The 19,407-nt window shown below is 42.8% G+C and overlaps 1 protein-coding gene across 2 annotated transcripts in view; it reads left to right on the forward strand.

The window, feature by feature from the left end:
- The first annotated feature begins 1,341 nt into the window (after positions 1 to 1,341).
- Positions 1,342 to 19,407, forward strand: part of Itga8 (integrin subunit alpha 8) — a 174,179-nt gene continuing 156,113 nt past the window's right edge. Inside the window, exons 1-2 of one of the 2 annotated variants that reach the window (XM_050150524.1) lie at positions 1,342 to 1,717; positions 2,308 to 2,477. In XM_050150524.1, coding sequence (XP_050006481.1) covers positions 1,512 to 1,717; positions 2,308 to 2,477 — 376 coding nt within the window. In that variant the 5' untranslated portion in view covers positions 1,342 to 1,511. The remainder of the gene's footprint in view (positions 1,718 to 2,307; positions 2,478 to 19,407) is intronic. The other variant, XM_050150525.1, reaches the window with a different exon arrangement.

Raw genomic sequence — 19,407 nt, forward strand, 5'->3', positions numbered from 1 at the left:
GCATCTTATTCATCCACTCCCTCTAAGTAGGTGCCTTTAGACTCAACTTGAATCCTTATCTTGTCTTTCATCCTCCTCCAAACTTTGGCCTTTCCCTTAACTTTTATGGCCCTTCCCTGTTGCTCTGTTAGCCACATTGGAACTTCCTGGCGCATCTCTGCTCTCTGATAACGCCACTGAACATTTGAATCTCCTTTGCCTGTTTTGTTTTTGCTCTGGCTCCCTTTGCCTAGATCCCTGGTCTCAGGATCCATTCCTCTTTCAGATCACCCACTAGCTACTCCTGCTCACTTCAAAGGTGTACATGATAATCTTATACTAAGTGATTAGTATCTTCAAAGTTTTCTTCATCTTCCCATCCCATGAGGTCCAAACCTAAGTTTCCTATTCAATTTCCTGCCTACATTTACATTTGTTTCCAGATCTCCTGAAAACAACCAGAAACTGCTTGCCTCTTCAGCATATATATGTTTGATTTCTGTTGGTTTTAACAATGTCTCAGGCAGGCCTTGAGCTTGTTAGATTAGCCCAGGCTGTCCTCAAACTTTAGATCCCCACACGGCAGCTGCCTCCAGATGTTGGAGTTCCAGGTTTGTGTCACATCCTACACTTCTTTCCCTGCGCTGAAATTCTGTTACCTCAGCGCCATGCTGTTTTATCGTCCACCTAGGTCCTCAAAGTCGTTGATATCACATTTCTCTTCTCCTTCCTCCACCTTCAGGTTCCGCAAAAGATCAACAATTAATACTTGTGGGGTAGAGTTCCTGTTGATTCCAACTTTCCCCCAAACCCTGCTTTCGTAAACCGCGATATTTCTGACCTTGCTGTTCTTCATCACAACCTCACAGGATCGGGCTTTGCTACCAAATCATACAATGTACCCGAGATGGCTTTGAGAAAGATTGAAGAAAACCTACAAGATTTCTTTACTACTATGTCATCAGAGTAGGAGAGGAAGAGGGGCGTTACATTGAAATTTCAACTTCCATTCACAGAGGAAGAAAATCACTGTCCCTAAAAGTCCCTCAAGGGTAGAGGTGGTGCCCAGATAATCACTGTTATCTGGAGGTGGGAGACACTTTTGCATCGGAGCCGCGCAACTGTGGGAAAAGAGTATACTTTAGTCCCTTTTGGAACACTGCTTCTCCAAAATAATGGCTTGAAATTTAGATGGCCTTTAAAATAGCAACTGTTGTAGAAACCCTGCAGTCTTCACCAAAGCCATCTGGCCATTGCCGCCGTCCTGGAGCGCAGGCTCCAGCTCGCAGCTTGGGAACCAGCCACTGGAGGGCGCCGAGAGCGCGCCGGCCCTAGACTGGAGAAAGTCGAGCGCGGGATCCGCTGCTGTAAGCCCAGAGCCACGGGATCGCCGGCCGCACAGGACACGGGCTGTCACTGTGGACGCGCCGAGCTCACCAACCGGGGACACCGGCCTCCGGGGACCATCAGGCCTTCTCCTCCGGACTCCACGGCTCCCGATCCCGGGTGAACAGCATTCGGGGCGGAGGGCGATGTCTGCAGGAACCCACCGCGGTCCCCGGGGGAACCGGGCGCCTCCGTTCGCGTGTCTCTGTTGCGTCTCGGCCGCGCTGGGGATGCTGTGGTCCCCCACGACGCTGGCGTTCAATTTGGATGTGGACAAGCTCACGGTGTACACTGGCCCCGAGGGCAGCTACTTCGGCTATTCACTGGACTTCTACATACCTGATGTGCGCACGTAAGTTTCTGGGTTGGGTTAGTGGCGCGCTTGCTCCTGGGTCCTGTACCAGTTCCTCCTCGCCTGTCCCCGCAGCCTAGAGGAAAGAGAGTCTGAGATTCTAGCCAACTGCCTACTCGGGGTCGGATTTCCTACCAATTTCTTTTCTTTCATGGCTCATGCTAGATAGATGAGCCCTGGGAACCTTGAAGACACACCACTTGTGTAGAAGTCAGGACTCAAAGACAGGAGCATCATACAAAGCAGAGGATGGAAACGGACAGACTGATTTTAAAAATAAAGACGACGATACAGTCTGTTTCTACCGAGCTCGTATCAGCTAAGGTCAGGATGCCAGTGCCTTAGGTTGCAGGCAATTGGGATCTGACCTCTGCTTTCCCCCACCAATCTCCACCTACCTCCACCTAGACATTAGAATATCCACCTAGATATTCAGAAACATTGGCAGCCTCTCCCAAAACCAGGTTTTTGATGCTCATAGTCTTCCAAAAAGAAAATCAAGGTTGATAGTCTTTCCATGGTACATCTGCTTTTGCTCCCTGTGGCAGTCTAGTGAGTACGCTGCTATGGACTGAATTTTGTGCGCACAGGTCCCTGCGAAGTGACTTTCTCAAACCCTTTCATAGAGCCAGCGTCTTGGTGGGGGCGCCCAAAGCCAACACTAGCCAGCCGGATATCGTGGAAGGGGGAGCTGTCTACTACTGTCCCTGGCCCGCAGAGGGATCTGCACAATGCAAGCAGATACCGTTTGACACCACCAGTAAGTGATGGTATTCCGCACCGTGACCCCTGGTTAAAAAAGAACCTGAGCCATTCCCGTGGCAACTTTGCATTCTCTTTGCCCTACTAACGTAAATCCAAGTGTTTGGGAGAATCTGGTAACTTCTATTTCCCCGCTGTTCAGAGGTGAGCATTAACGGGGAGTGGATGTTTGCGAGGAATAGGAAGATGCATGACCTTGTGGGACGTGGTGGCGCACGCCTTTATTCCTAGCACTTAGTTGGCAGAGGCAGGTGGGTCTCTGTGAGTTCAAGGACAGCCAGAATTACCACCTCACCTTGACTGTAGAGAGAATCGGTGTGTTCCTCAAATACAGATTTGGAAAAAGGCTGGCTTCGGAGCATTTGTAGTTCTCTAGTAACCGAGTCCAGAGGCAAGACTTCCCCTGCAGTAGATCCAGACTGCAACCTGGGGTGCTTGCCGTTCTAATTCTTTACAGAGAGAATTTTCTTTCAAAATATTGGTCACTGAATGCAAAATACTACAGGCAGAGTGTGGATGGATTACATTCATTTCTAAAATCCCCAGACAGATGTTTCTTATTTAATTAAAAGGAAAATACATTTTAAACAATTCAGTCTGGTTGTGTTTCGTCTGCTGTTTTCTCTTTGGGTCCTAAGAAAATAATTTAAAAGTAATGTTTTGAAAACATTATCATCAGTGTTTTAGCTTGTACCGCCCAAACGTTAGCATTCAAATGATATGTATTATCAGAGAATAAATATCTCTTTTCAAAAATGCAAATATGTCAGATCAAATGACAGGGTTTGGCAAGGTTTGATGGGCAGTTGTTTAACATACCTTGTACATAGCACAGCTATTTTATGACATCATTCTTGCTTTCCTTGTGTTTTATTTTTTTTCTTTCTGACTTTTTTTATTTATTTATTAAAGATTTCTGTCTCTTCCCCGCCACCGCCTCCCATTTCACTCCCCCTCCCCCATGGGTTTTTTTTTTTTTTGCTATTTTAGATGTCGTGCATCTAGAATTTATATAGAATGTCCATTTTCACCGAATTTTGATGAAGTTGATTGGGTGGTATGTACTTGTGACTTGAATTTGTATCATTTAGGTTGATAGGGAAGTAATTCGCGGGCTATGAACATGAGAACAACTTTAAAGAAAAAATTAAACAAGCCTTACCTTGAATTATGACCCAATTAGGAAAATGTTTTATAAAAGCATTTTTGAAATGGTATTTCCATGCCCATCTAGGGTCACAATATCTTGTTTGTTATTCTTTTAAATAATTCAGTCATTTGATGCCAGGTTTATAAGCTTTTGTTTTTTACACTTAAGTTTAGCAGCTGGAAAATTGGATCCTCTTGTGAATAAAGCAATAAAGTTTGAGTTCCTTCCTGATCTTTAGTTTAAGACCAAACTTCTGGGGCTGGGGAGATGGCTTGGTGGGTAGGGTGCTTCCTGCACATGGATGAGGGCCTGAGTTGCGATCCACAGCACCATGTCAAAGCTGAACACCTAGGGTGAGCCTGGGACCTCAGTGCTTGGGTGGGTGGCAGGCAGGAAGATGTCAGGTGTTTCCTGATGAGCTGTTCTTAGCTAAAACTGTGAGTTCCAGCTTCCGTGAGAGTCCTTGCCTCCAGCAATAAGGCAGAAAGGGACTGGGGAGGATAGAACCTCAAATTTCGGCTTCCACACATGGAACCTGGGTAAACACATCAGCACACACGTATGCACACAGGCATATACCATACACACATGAATACACAGAGAGTTAATCTAAGACTTGATCATATGAGCATGAAATCAATGCCATTTTAATTATATGATTATATTAAAAATAATTATATATTTTTTGAAAAAAATTTCTGCCTCCTCCCAGCCTCCCATTTCCCCCCTCACAAAAATAATTATATTTTTAAAGATTTATTTTTACTTATCTCTGTGTGCATCTTCTTGTGTATGTTGCATGTGTATGGGTGCCCATACAGGCCAGAAGAAGGTGTCTGGACTCATGAGTGTTGTGAGGCAAATGATGTGGGTGCTAAGAATTTCACTCAGGTCCTCTGGAAGGATAGCAAGCAGCCAACCTTTCAGCCATTTCTCCAGCCACTAATCTATAGTTTTAAAAGGAAATTTAAATCCAAATCTTGACACATAAAGATACATATCATTATGCTCTTTGAATTTGCATTCAAGAAAAGAAGCATTTCAATTTGAAATGGTTGGTCTTTTTTTCCAAGTGGTAAAGTAGAAAGTTATTGAATACAACTGAATTTAATAACTTTCTAGGACATTTCATAATGTATGAAATCAGGATGTAGTTAATGTTTTCTTTTAATTTTCTAGAAGAAAAATTGATGTCTGCCCAGATAAGCTATACCTGCGTATCTTTGTAAGTGCTAATCTCAGCTAGTGTCATAATTTAACAGATAAAAGCCACAGAATCCAGGCATCAAACTGACTTTTTCCAGCCAAAACTTTCCATGTTAAGTTGCAGTAGTTAATATTTTCCAACATTCACTCTAAAGCAATTGTTTGGGGCTTTGAGTTCACTTTTCGTTAGCAGCCTCGTGCAGAAAGCTTGTGTTTGGGTTTCCAGAATGGCCCACAGGAATGCACTTAGCCCATAGTGTAGCTCGATTTATATTGCAGCAGAGCAGAAGGGGAGAAGTGAGGACAATTTTGGCAATTACACACATAGGAAAATACTATCAAGGAAAGACCTTTGTTACTCGGAGAATGTTGAAGTGGTCCGTAGCTTCTTTGTATGGTTCTGAAAACATAGCAGGGTGTCTCAGCACTCAGGCATTGTGGTTATGTTTTGAAAATGTATACAGGATTTCTGTTTTGTGTTTATGTGGAGTGTTAGTAATCAAGCCCCATACCATGCACATACTGTGTGCTACTGAGCTACACCCTCCGCCTCTAGATGGATAGAGGTTTTTCCCCATAGAGAGCAGCATGTACTACACTTCTCAGCCACAGTCACAGTAATTTGAGAACTCATAAATGGAACAAAGGGGAAGGATGGAAGGGAAAAGAAATGGATATTCCTGAAATAACTACACAAGATTGTGTGTGTGTGTGTGTGTGTGCACGCGCACTCGTGTTTTATCTCCTCAGCTCCAAGAAGATTATTTTTTCAAAAGCAGTGGAGTAAAAAGGCTGCACAGACTTTGAGAGAAATGAAGGGATCAGACTGGAATTAATGCTTCAATGGCCTATGTGAGAGAGAAGTTTCACTGAAATATAAGGTAGAAATCTCTGGGAAAGAAAAAAAAATCCCCGTGTCAGCCAAGAGGGGGTACTGTGAGTCCAGAAACAGGTTTTTGTTTGTTTGCATGTTTGGTTTGTTTTGGTTTTTTGTCATTGCTGTTTTAGAAAGGAGGCGATCTGGGAGGGGAGCCAGAAGCCCAGAGATGGGGTGTATATTCCTGAGTGGGTGCTGTTTCTTCATAGCCAATCTGTCCAGTTATTCTATTTAGATGGCCCAGGAGATTGGAATTGACAGTAACTGTAAGCTGATGCAAAGACGTGAAAGCAAAGAAGGGACAGCAGAAACCCTCAAAGTTGCTTTCTCCTTGAGTATGGACTTTGTGAGCAGACAGGGATATTAGAATCCGGCTGAAAGGTGGCCACAGGCTTCACCAACTCTGGGTTCTCACAGTCAGTATTGTAGATGCATGAACTTGATGAAGGTGGCAACAGGCATCGTCAACTCTGGTCTCATAGTCAACATTGTAGATGCATGAACTCGAGTGGTGACTACTATATAGCAGCTCCTTTATGCTCCTGTTCATGGCTCCTAATCTCTCACACAAAACAACTGTGTAAAACTCATTTTGTGAATCAAGAAACCAACCGCGAAACTATAGCTGAGACCATATGATGACACAGTAGCAGCCATAGGCTGTTTCCTGAACTCGTTCCAGAAATGGGAGAAAGCTGGTTTTCTTGGAGTGCAAGTACAGGGTCATGACTGGGTCTGTTGAGTCCAAGAAGCACTATGCACCTTCCCTCCCTTTACTCTTGCCCAACCCTCACCTGCCTAACACAGGTGGATCTGCAAATGCCAATGGAAATGTCTTCTTCCTCCAAGAGGCTAAACAAAGTGGCAATTTTGGCAAGAGTTTTGGAGGAACCAAAGGCTTAGAAGGAGGCATGTTCTTGGTGGAAATTATGAGTTGTAATGTCCCTGGTTTATTTAAGTTCCCACTGAATCTTTGCTCAGAGTCCTTAATGGGTTATCTCCAGAGTTTCCCTGGGAAAAGGAAGACAATGCCTTTTCTTGAGAAAATAGGGGCTGTGACTTGGAGACACGAGCAAGGTGGCATCCATGGAACAGTGTAGAAAATGTCAGGCATATGTGTGCACTACGTTGTCAGTATTCCTCTGTGGCGCTACCTACTATTCATGTCTTTCACTCTGCCTGTTTCCTCATTGTATGCCAAGAACACCCAAAAAAATCTGCTTATTCAACGAAGTTGTTTCAACTTGTCCTAGCCTTGGGATGTTCACCATTTTCCTGTTTTGCTTCTGTAACCAAGTGTTCTCAGGTTAGACACTGAAGTAGCTAGCCATGTCATCTAGTCTTAGAACTTACCTTAATGTCTTTAAGACGAACTAACTGCCTCCTTTCAAAAGTTACCTGTTAGCTTAGTGCTTTTCACTTATTTTTACCTTATCAATCATCTTGGATTTCATTTTTTGCTACATCAAGTGATAAATACAAAACAAGAGGAAGTTTCCGATAGTCCAGGACTTCAAACGCATGAATACCGTCAAATTCTGGTCCTTTCAAGTCAAGAAGGAGGGATTTTAAAGGCAGCATATGGTGATGGGGGAGGTGTAGAGAGCAGATAATTTTTCTGCTCTGTACAAAATCAAGTAGTTCCCAAGATGCACTTCTCTCTTCCCCCTTCTGTCTTACCCTCACACTTCAGTGTGGTGGAATTCCTCCTAGCTGCTGAATCAATTTCTTTCCCTTTTGCCTCTGAATTGTGCCCCTGTCATACAAAGCTTAAAACCTCACATCTGCCGCATGCATGTGACGCTCCAAGGCTCATTTCTTCTTTCCCCTCCACTTTCCACAGCAATGTGTGGATGACATAAGGATCAGTAGAATACAGTCCTTCTGGTAAAGGATGGGATGAATGAACTAGGCATTTTCAGCCATGGATCGCGAAAGAGTAAATGGTTGACCACTGTAACCAAGCACCAGCCCAAAAATATTTGACAGTTTTTGATTCTCGAGTGACAGACTTGGAAGAGAAAGCGAACGGCATGTGTGAATTTTTGGTCCCAATGGTTACAGCAGTAGTGAGTGCAGAGTTAGACAGCTGGGATCCACTCAGAGTTGGAAACCCACGTGAGAGAAAGAACAGGAAGAGGTAGGAGGTGCTGCTGATTTAAGCCAACTGAGAAAGACCTCCAGAATTTGCCTCAATGTAGTGTCTTTGTGGAAAAGAGAGGAAAATAATAAAAAACCAAAATATTAGGTAATTCAATTAGGGCATTTCAAAGTTTCAGAACTGTGAGGGTTTTTTTTTTTTGTTTTGTTTTGTTTTTGTTTTTGTTTTTTTTGCCAGGGTTGGGCTTGGAACATGAAATTCCTTGTTTTGTGGGATCTGTTTTCGTTTGTGTTGCCTGGGCCCAGAACACGGCCGCTCTCAGCATCTGGCTGTGGCGCTGGGACTGGCTTGTTTTGTGATAGCGTGGGCTGCGCCGCCACTTTCCTCATGTGTGAGGTGGGAACATGTGGGTGACAGGAGCCTCGCTTTTCCAGCCTCTCCCGCTCCTGGCACCCATCCCCGGGGCGGGGGAAGATCATGTTTTCTTCAGCAACAAAGGAAAAGGAAAATATAGGTCAGAGCTACCCAAGCTAATGACAGAAGGAAGAACATGGATGTGATGGTTCAGGAAGAGCCGAAAGCCGCACTCCAGGGAGCTCAGTTGAAAGGACGGGGGAGGGGACTTAGTGATAACCTTCGCCTTTGAACATCCACAAGGGGGCTAGCAGTGCCCATACAGACCTGTGATCTCAGCTACGTGGAAGCCCGCGGTCAGAATGTTGACAATTCATGGCCTGTATAGGCTAATGAGTGAGTCCAATTCCAGTTTGGACAACTGAGACCCATCTTTAAGTGGAGCTATCACTTAGTGGTAGAATGTTTGCCTAGTATGTGGGAAGTCAGAATCAATCCCCAGCACCGAAAACTGATGCGGATAAGGAATGATAACGGGATGAGGGCTGAATCTGATTGACAGAATGATTTCTTGGTATGGATGAGGCCTTGAGTTTGAGTTCCATCACTAAATAAATAAATAAGAGAGGTTGTACTAATCACAAATATACATAGATGAATTTATATATGCAGAAATATATATGTTAACATATGGAAGGTAAGAGGTATATGTATGCATATGCAGAAATATTACTAGCCATATGCTCATCTTGACTGACCAAGACTTATTCAGCTGACCCTCTACTTTTCCTGTAAACAATCCCTGAGGCTACCATGTCCAAATATGCTGGCCTCATAAAGACACCTACCACCCAGTCCTAAAAGAATCTCCATTGGGTTAGACTTCCCCACAACAAACACCACTGAGACCTGATAGGAGAAGGGAGGAGACAGCGGCCCCCACGGTGCTTAGCAACCAAGGGAGAGGGAGGAAGTAATTAGAAAGAGGAAGCCCTTGAAACTCCAACTAGAAATGGAAAACAGACCTGCTGCACGGCCAGTTGGGTAGTATGAACACTAGGCGCCTGTTGCTTAATCTGCAAAATTCTTTCAAGAAGCTGGAAGTCTGTGTGAGGGGACAGGCTTCCAGGATCTTGGCAAGAATACTCCAGGCAACAGATGCAGCATTCTAAGAGAAACGTTGAAAATCGTCTTGAAATTATTCTGAAAGAAGAAAACGGCTCTTTGACATTCAAGCTGATTGGCTGAGACGTGCACTTGGAGCCCTGTGCAGATTCCTGCATCCATGATGAGGGATGAGGATCATGGCCAACACCGTGGAGGTGTCTGCATAGGTGCGCTCACCTGGTACTGTCTGGCTACACATGCAGATCTTTGTGGAAGATATATAGAAAGCTAGTGACGATTTCATCAGAAGCATCCATTCATCTTTAAGGCAAGAAACATGTTTAGTACATTTAATGAAAATGTCCCATTTTTCAAAATTCAATTTAAGTGCATACTTACCAAAAACATATGTATCTGCACATGAGGTGTATCTATATAACGAATTCTAAAATAGATTAGAAGTAATGTCAGTTGTAGGCCATGCTGTAAGATCTGAGATAGGCAAGCAAGCCGATTCGCTGATAGGTGGATTATACTCAAAACACTCTGCCTCTCACAGCAGTCCTGCCCTGTTATGAAATGCAGATGGGAAGATGGCAGATGAATGTCACCAGACAGTCTGGGGGGACTGCACTTCAATCTCAGCCATGCAGAAAGGCCAGAACTGGGATCTCTGATGCTATGTGTAGCATCGCAAAGGTCTGTCGACCCTGCCGAAAGCGATCCTTTGCCCTTCGGATTATTTTTGTAAATACAGGTTACTATGATGAACGTACTAGTTACGAGAGCTGTGAATGAAAACATGTTGAGTAAGATTGCGTCTATTCACCGAGATGTCCTAACCTGCAGTTCCCCAGCTTGTCAAAGATCAGTGCGGGACCCTCCATCAAGAGTCACCAAGCTGAGTTCTCACTTCAGCCATAATACTCTATATCAAATGAGAGCAATTGCACTCTTCAGCATTTACCTAGCAATTTCAGGCTGATTTTTGTTTATCTCGGGTATTTGATGTATGGGCACAGACTCTTATATGATACTGCCAAAGCTTCTTTATCGATCTACAATCTGGACACATGGAGACCAGAGAAAAGGACACACAGCATTACTGCAGTAATATGTTTACTCCAGGACTCTATATAACCCATGCTATATCCTCCATCCATCAGGTCTAGTAAGGGAAAATCCTAATGGCCAGACTGTGGTTCCATTTCAGCTGAGAGAGGAGCGTCTGTGTATATGTGCACGAACATTTCTTTCAGACAGGGTGCATCATCAGTTTTCCCTTAGTGCTACAGAAAATTAGCACGCACCTGAGGGGTTTTAAACAGCACGCATTGATTGCTGTGTTGCTCTCAAAAGCCAAGTCTAAAATTGGTCTCCCTGAGCTAAAATCAAGGTCTTGGCACAGCCCTGGTCCTTCTGGAAGCTCTTGGGAAATGCTGCTTCCTTGACTTTCCCAGGCTGCAGACTGCCCCATGCTCTGGCTGGTGGCCCTTTCCATTTTTAAAGCTCACAGTGTTGACCACATGATTCTCCATGGCTCTCTTCTGGGTCTCCCTTTCTGCTTTGCAGAACTCCTGTTATTACATCAGGGCACATTAATAAGCAGGAGCCCCTGCCTGTCTTCAGGTCAGGTGACGAACATCTCAATTGTACTGCAGACACATCTCTCCTTTATTGTTGTTTACTCATAACTTATCTGTAGGTTTGGAGACACATGGAGGCTATTAATTTGCTTAACTCAAGTGGTCAACAAGCCTTCATTGAGGGATGATACTCCAGAATAGGTCTCAGCTTAGTGAAGCCTGTGAGAGAGAGGTGTTTAAGAGTGTTGTCCAGGGTAAAATCTGGAGGTGAATGTATGTGGGCAATAGAGAAAGGCCTGTACTTGGAGAGAAGAGAGTGCAGAGAAAGAGGAGAAAATTAGGTCAGAGAGACACTGGGGTAAGATTGAGTTATGATCCCTAAGCCGCATGATTTTGAAGGCCCATGTCCTCTGTGTGTATTTATTCACATATACACAGCACACACACACACACACACACACACACACACACACATTTAAAAAAGATATAGATCTAAAAAGGAAAAGTATAAATGTATCTTACAAAGGTTGGTACTGTGTGCAGCCAGCCTTTTAACTGCAGTCATCTGAGATACTGTGATGGACGTTCTAAAGCAAAGTGTTTCATAAGAACTATCAAAGACTTCATGGAAACCATGGTTTCCCAGTAGTTCTCCATCACCTTGGGATCCTACAGTCTTCCCATTCCCTTTTCACAGTTTGTTCCTGAGCCAACTGAACTCATTGGCTCAAACAAGCAAGCAAGCAAGCAAGCAAACAAACACACAGTACCTGGAGTTGGAAGAAAGTTTTGGTGGGCAGTAGATCTGGGAGGAGGTGCAGGGGAGTGCATTTGAACAAAGTACATTGTATGCACGTCCAAGCTTAAATTCTCAAAGTTAAAAATAGCCCCTCAATGGGTCATCACTGAACGCACAGTTACCAAAAGAGTTGAGATTTGTAGACATTTTATGTTTCCCAAATGCAAACGTACAAAGGACATCTCTTCATCTACTGAGGAAACAGAGACTTTTTAAGTACATTCACAATGCATAAAAACTAAGTCAACATTGTGCTAATGCAATTTCATGGAGTCAAAAGAGCAAAAATACATAAAGTGAACCAGAACCTTCTAAAGTCTTTCTAAAAGCCTCAGGCCATTTGGATACAGTACTCTTCTCTGGAAACACACTCAAAATAATGCCTTAGCAGGCTTCCATGCATTTGTTCTGCCTGACATGATGCAGCCATTCTGTGTACAGCCAAACCATGCAAATCTTTTCCTAGAACTTGACTTTCCTTCCTGCTTTTCCCCTTTAGAGGGAATTGTGGTTTGGAGAGTTTGGGGGTTTTAACATTTGGCACTGTAATCTTTCAGGATTGTGATTTCAGAGATCTTAGATTTTTGGCACTGCAAACCTTATGGATCTTGATCTTTCAGAATGTAAACATTTAATATTATAACCTGGTATTGTGTCTTTCAGTGTGCTGACCAGCATTAAATTATATGGTACTTTAATAGTCAGGGTTGAGATTTGGGTTTTATACTAAAAAAAAAAAAGGGGGGGAGTTTTGGGTAGGAAGCAGGATTATTTGAATTATGGTGTTTTTAAAGGATAAGTTGAGCTTTTGGATAAAGAATGGACTATCACCAAGCCAGAACAGAAGCCAAGGGGATAAGGCAGGGACCTCTTACTACTGTCCAAAGAAAGAAAAACAGCTTAACTGAATAGGAGCAGTCAAGAGTGAGAGATGGGCAGAGCTGGATTTTACATTTCAGTTAGCAGGATCTCATTCTGGATCAGATGAGCAGTGTGAAAGAGAAATAAAAGTTTGACCTTAGCCCCCAGAGCAACTGGACAGAGGCTGGGAACAGTGGAAAAGGAGCATGCCTTGGTGGAACTATCAAGGGTTGAATCCAGATATGAGAAATTTGAGAAGCTTATTTGACCTCCAAATGAATGTTTAATAGGCTGTCAGACAGACTCAGTCCTTGTGCAAGATGCCTGGGATTAAGTGTGGAAATCGCGTGTAGATGAGCTTTAAGATAATAACTTACTTTTGGGGCAAGTGTAGACCAAAACAAGAGAGAGAGAAAGAGAGAGAGAGAGAGAGAGAGAGAGACAGAGACAGAGAGACAGAGACAGAGACAGAGAGACAGAGACAGAGAGACAGAGACAGACAGAGAGAGACAGACAGAGACAGAGACAGAGCAGAAAAGAGATGATATATAGATTGAAACTGAGTACCATAGCAACCTCTGAAAAGGTATTGGGTGCTTTGGCGGTTTGAGAGAAAATGACCCCCAAAGAGGCGACACTATTAGGAGATGTGGCATTGTTGGAGTAGGTGTGGTCTTATTGGAGGAAGTGGGTTGCTGCACTGTGGAGGCAGGTCTCATAAATGCCCAAGTCATGCCCAGTGAGACAGACCACTTCCTGCTGCCTGTAAGATGTAGGACTCTCAGCTCCTTTTCCAGTACCAAGTGCGTGCATGCTGCCCTGTCCCACCATGATGAAATGGACTGAACCTCTGAGCTGTAAGTGAGCCACCCAATGAAGTACTTTTCGGAGTTGCTGTGGTCATGGTGTCTCTTCACAGGAATAAAAACCCTAACTAACTCAGGCATAAAGGGGAGTGCATAAGGTATTGAGTGTCCTGTTAGGTGAAAGTCGAGATGTCGACAACAAATGTGATGTGGAATGAAAAGATTGGCTTTGCTAACTGAAAGTTATGTATTTGTTTTAAAAAAGTAGTTTCAAGGGAATATGTCAAGAAATGATTGGGAGAAGATAACAGGAATAGAGCAAGCACGAGAAGTTTGAAGTGGGGCCAGGGAAATGTAATAATCAAACATGATTACCATAGCATGGTTGCAATATGATGGAAAATTACCAGAGGGAATGTACCAGAACAATACTGACCGAAAGAGAGGGTGATACACGTAGATAGGAATACGTGGGGTTCTAAAATAAATAGAAAGTCTAACCTTGGAGGATCATGAAGGAAAACTGCTCCTTCTCAGTCCTAGCTGGAAAGAGGACTTAAAAAAACGAAACAAAACAAAACAAAAAATAGCGGCAAGTGGCTGATACATTATGGGTTGCAGGAAAAAAAAAATGACCTTTTTCTTTACTTTGTCTTCAGATTTTTATCAATGCAATAAAAAGCAAAGTAGTCAGCTGAGAATGAAGAGGCCGAGAAAGCTGGAAGGAGGAGGAAGTGTGGATACTATGAACAGTCAGAACACATGGAATATCGAAGTAACAGAATATCTAGACAATAGATTGATGTGTTTCTGCATGCACTTGCTAAATGAATATACTTTTGTGTCTGCTCACCTCATAGCATGGGTGTATCTGGGTGGGGTAGAATTAAAGAAAATCTCCCAGAGGACAAGTCCATCTTGGACACTGATCTCCCAAAGTATAAACTGCAGACACAGAAGTCTGGGATTCTCTAGTGCCTATTTTAACAACACCAGGAATGGTTCCTTTTTTTAAAAAATCATACTATGGCATGGATGGGATGGCTTAGCAGCTAAGATGCCTTCCGTACAAGCCTGGCAATCTGAGAAGGATCCCTGGGGCCTACAAAAGGCTGGAAGGAGAGAATCAACTCCACAAGACTGTCCTCTCATCTCCACACGCATTGTAGCACATACACACCCAAGTGTACAGGCACACACAAACAAATCTATTTCTAAAATTTAAATTGCATGAACTGTTTCATTAGATGAATGGCTGGGGTCATTTTTAATGCATCATCTTCTTACAAAGGAGATGGAATTCTAAGGAATATTCAACCAAGCAACAGGAGTTAGTTTGTGTACGTTCCCAAATGCTACCAAGAGAAGCCAGTTTACATAACCCTTATTCTGAAACCCAATCAGATACTGTATTTAAAAGCATTCCCCTGAGGTCATATTGACATTTTCATAAGCCAGTGACCTTCCCGGGACTACCATACTGAGACATTTTCATTACTCAATGCGAATGAAAGATGGGATATTAAATAGAAGCATGCTGTGCCTTCGACAACTAAATGTGATACACAAGCCATATTAGAAGCTCTTGGTTTTAGAGTCTAGGCATGTGATCCCAGGTGATTCCACGAGAGAAAGAGAATTCTAATAAAAAGAGAAAAATCTAGAAGAGGGATCTGAGGGAGAATAAGCATGAAAAATTCAAGGAGCCAAATTAAAGTCTCTTTAGTTGGAAGTGACAAGAATCACCCTGGTAAGAGGAAGGTTCTGTATGGCTGATTTTTCAGTGAGAAAAACCTCTGCCACTGGATTGAGAGTGGAGCTGAAAATGGCACCCTTGAGCAAAAACATCCCGCCAGCAAGCCATGTCAGCCACTGCAGCTGAAGGGCACAGTGGCTGCCATGAGGGATGAGGCAACAGAGACGGAAAGAAATGCAGTCACTTGAAGATTTGAGAGAGATTGAGAAAAGCAATCACCAGAAAGTGACGATGGGATGGAACTGTGGACCATGGGGTTGATGAGTGTCGAGGAAGTAATCCAGCAGACCCCCGACTTGCTTAGTGGGATTGTTTTATATCACACAAAACTAACGGACAAGACAGTCTGTCCATGAAATGTTTAAGTCCTATGCGAAACCAGTGCATGAAATTTTATTCCAAGTAGAGGTGTGCTAGCAGCAGAAAATAAAAAAGAATTTAGGGGTGTAGAAAGATTCCATATTTGACTGAAATGTGTGCATTTTGTAGGTCAAGGAAAGCTTAAATCGGAGGAAATGATATAGAGACAAGAGTTGAAGAGTGGTGAGTGTGGTGCACCTACATGCATGTGTGTGTGTGTGGGTGTGCAAACATATGCGTACGTGTGTATGTCTATAGCTGGGGTTGTTAGGTAAGAGAGAAAACCATTCCAGCCAATGTGGATATAGCGAACTGAGTTGCAGGAATTGAGGTGTAAGTTGATGGTTCCATCACAGCAGTCCAACCACAGTCAGTTTTGCCCCGCAGTCTCTCTGCCACACTTGGGAGTTGTTTCTGCCTTGGTTCCTAAGCTAGTTTTCTACAGATGGATTATGATTTCTCTTGGGGAGCTTTTTGGTTTGTTTCTTTATTTCTAATTTCTTGCTCCTCTCACTGCACCATATAAATCAGCAGAATTCCCACCCTCCAAAATTGCTTACATTGTCCCAACAAAAGTCCATATGTAATTTCAGAACAAACTTTACATAAAACTTTAGTCAAGTAACATATGAAAAACATTTCAAATAACATTACATGATGTAGAAAACTCATTCATTTTTATTGCTAAACAAAACTCTGAATAGCACTGGCTAGCTACTATGGTTATTCAAAACAAGAAGCTTGGAATGGTTCTCTGTTCTATGGAGGATGATTTAGATATGGAAATAATTATAGAAAAGTTAGGTTCTCATCCAGAGAAGGAAAATATAAAATAGGGATATTGTAATATAATCATTACTATTGCCTTCCCAAACCCATACATATGAACATTATTATTTAAGCTCTAAAGGCACAAATTTATTTTATTTAAGCATCTTAATATTTGATTACATATGGGGAAAACATTGAAATTGTGGTTTTGACAAATGAATTTATAAGTTTCACAATTTTCAGGACAGAATAATTTATTTTTCTGTTTTTAAATTGTGAACGGCTGGATGAGTTTACCATGAGCAGAAAGTGTATCCAGGAAGTTGAAGCCTAATGTACTTTTGGTTGCCCTCTTATAGAACTCTATATTCAGTTACCTTAACCAGAAAGGAAAGAAAGAAGGCAGGCAAGAAAAGGAACTTCTGTGGCCCATTCTTGACACGGAAGAACCCAAGAAAGAGTCTTTTATCACTGATACAACTCCAAGATGACAAACTGTCTTTCAACCAGGTACAATCATTTTCTGAGGTCTTGCGTGTCCCCCAGACTGTGAAATAATCCTATTGGTAAATAACAGAGAAAATGCTTTGGACCACTGTTAGCAACACTGCTCGGTGCCCACCACTAAAACCCATGCCTCATGCAAAACACATTACCGCTTGAAACATTTAAAATAACCAAATATTTTTTCAACTTGAAAAAAGAATTTACAGCCTTCTTTATTTATTTGGTGTTGGCACTGGCATAGAACTCCATCTTGTGCAACCTAGAAAAACATTCTGAGGACGAGCTATGTAACCAGCCCTTTTGTGTAGCCAAATTTTTCTTTCGACCCCCAGCTCACAAATAGCAACACAGAGACTTTTTAGTAAGTGTGAAAGTTTGGCCTTTAGTTTAGGCTTGCTCACAACTAGCTCTTATAACTTAAATTAACCTTTTTTTTTAATGTACTTTCTACCACCAGGCTTTTACCTTTCTCCCATTCTGCTCATCCGGTTTGTTCCTATTCTCTCTGGTGTCCCCACCTTTCTTCCTCCCTCTCTCCCCAGAAGTCCCTCCTAGGCTCTCCTGCCTAGCTCTTTGTTAAATTCAGTCTGTAGTAAGCCAACCACAGTGACACATCTTTACACAGTGTAAACAGACACTCTGCAAAACTTTTGTCTCTTGTATGTTTGCTCATTTGTTTTTGTTATTTTGTTTTGGGATAAGGTCTTACTAGTTAGCCTAGGCTGGCCTCAAAATCCTAACATTCCTGCCTTTACCAACCAAGTGAGGGGACTGCAAGATGTGCCGTCGAAGCTGCCATGTACAAACAGGTTTAAGGAAGTGATTTAGAGAAGTTGGAGATAAGAAAGAATTGCAGAGAGAGAGAGAGAGAGAGAGAGAGAGAGAGAGAGAGAGAGAGAGAGAGAGAGAGAGAGAGAGAGAGAGAGAGAGAGAGAGAGAGAGAGCAGGATGGAACTAAAGGGGAAGTAGGAGAGAGCTACAGGAATGTAGGTAAGGGAAGCCTCGGACATGGAGATCAGATAAAGTCTATGTCCTCCAGTGTGGAGAGCAAGGCATGGAAATTCAATCTGCCAGGCAAAAGTATGACATTCATTCATACCGCATGCGTGTTTGCACAATATGTATATACCTACTTACATAGAGAATGCATATGTGAGTTAAATCACCAATCCCAGTGATTGACACCATATCAGTCAATCAGAATAAAACCTCCCTTGAGCGTCAGAGACAGAAAATAGTCAGAAATTTATTTAAACACTTGAGAACTCCCCACAATCAAGAATGGAGCCCCAGGGTTCTCTTTAGCATTTTATTGGGGGGGGGTATTGAGAGTAATTCATCTGGAAGTTTTATTTTCTGTGACATAAAACCCGGCTTGTGCTCTTTTCTTGAGCTTGTTTATTTTAGACAAGGGATTATCTGTCATCATCATTTTATCTTGAACTTTGCATTGAGTATTCTTCATTCTGACATGCAGAGCTCCAACTCCAATGCAACCGTTACAGCACACATTTGATGATGATCAAGATTCAACTGTTTAAAGATTTCTTTCCCCTTTCTTGATCAAAACTGTCTGGACAGCTCCTGCAACAGCTTGAAGAAAATCCCTGAGGTGACGGACTTGGAAGTGATGAGTGAAGGCTAGAGCCAAACTTATTGTTTTTCCAAGTTGAAATCGAGAACTTTATAATTTCCCCCAAATTGTCCCATCTGGCGAAATGTTTGGTCACACCGGTGTAGCTTCAGCTTTCCTGCCCCTTCCCCTGTTGATCTGTCCTCGCTTCAGGTTTTCTCATTCCGCTGAACACACTGGAGAAATCTGCTTTCACTCATTTGTGTACTGCGTTCTGCAGCCTTGCACCCCACTGTTGATCTGAAATACATATTTCCCAAAATAAAAAGACCTAAAGCTGGTAGACTTTGCCACTCACTGGAATTTCTACCCAGACTGCCCAAATATCAAATTTTAGGGGAGCTCATGCACAACCCAGAAAACAGAGCAATTGTTTGCTGACACCCATCGGTATTTCTCAGCGTGGCTACGTGTCTTTTCAGGGTATCTTCAGGTTTGTTCTCATCTCCTGAAATACATTAACAGGAAATGTCAATCTCCCCATCCTCGACTCAGGCACACTTACTTTTTCAATAAGTGAAATTGTACTGAATAATTTATCCTGGGAAAACTTCTGAATGAATGCATGGGAACTGGGCCATCCACTTGTGGATGGCTTACAGGGTTCCATGAATTATTCAAGAAGTGGAAACTCCAGAGGAGAGACAGGATAGGCTCTGCACATGGAACTAATGCATGTTGTCAAGGGAGAGTCAATACATGTGGAGACTAAGAGACCATCATCTCAGACAGTGGTCAGTGCTGTGAGAAAAAACTGTTGCAAAGGACAGGAGAGTCTCCAAGAGTCAGGTGATTTAGGAGATGTGTGTCGTGGGGAAGCGGCCATTTTAACTTCCACCTGAGCAATGAGAAGGAATCAGCCATGGACAAGCACAATGCAAAGAACATTCCAGACATCAGGAAAAGCAATCGCAATGGGAGAGTCTTAAAGGCTGGGTATATTCACAGGACAGAGCATCAAAAATCATAACTGAGGGAGTTTGAGGCAGCATGGAATCTATGTTGCCCCCTAGGCCACATAAGGAATGTTTTCTTTTTCCTCTCTTTCTCCCTG

The sequence above is a fragment of the Alexandromys fortis genome, unplaced genomic scaffold, assembly GCF_014885135.2.
Source record: "Alexandromys fortis isolate MF-2015 unplaced genomic scaffold, M_Fortis_MF-2015_v1.1 scaffold_69, whole genome shotgun sequence".
NCBI classification, from domain to species: Eukaryota; Metazoa; Chordata; class Mammalia; order Rodentia; family Cricetidae; genus Alexandromys; species Alexandromys fortis.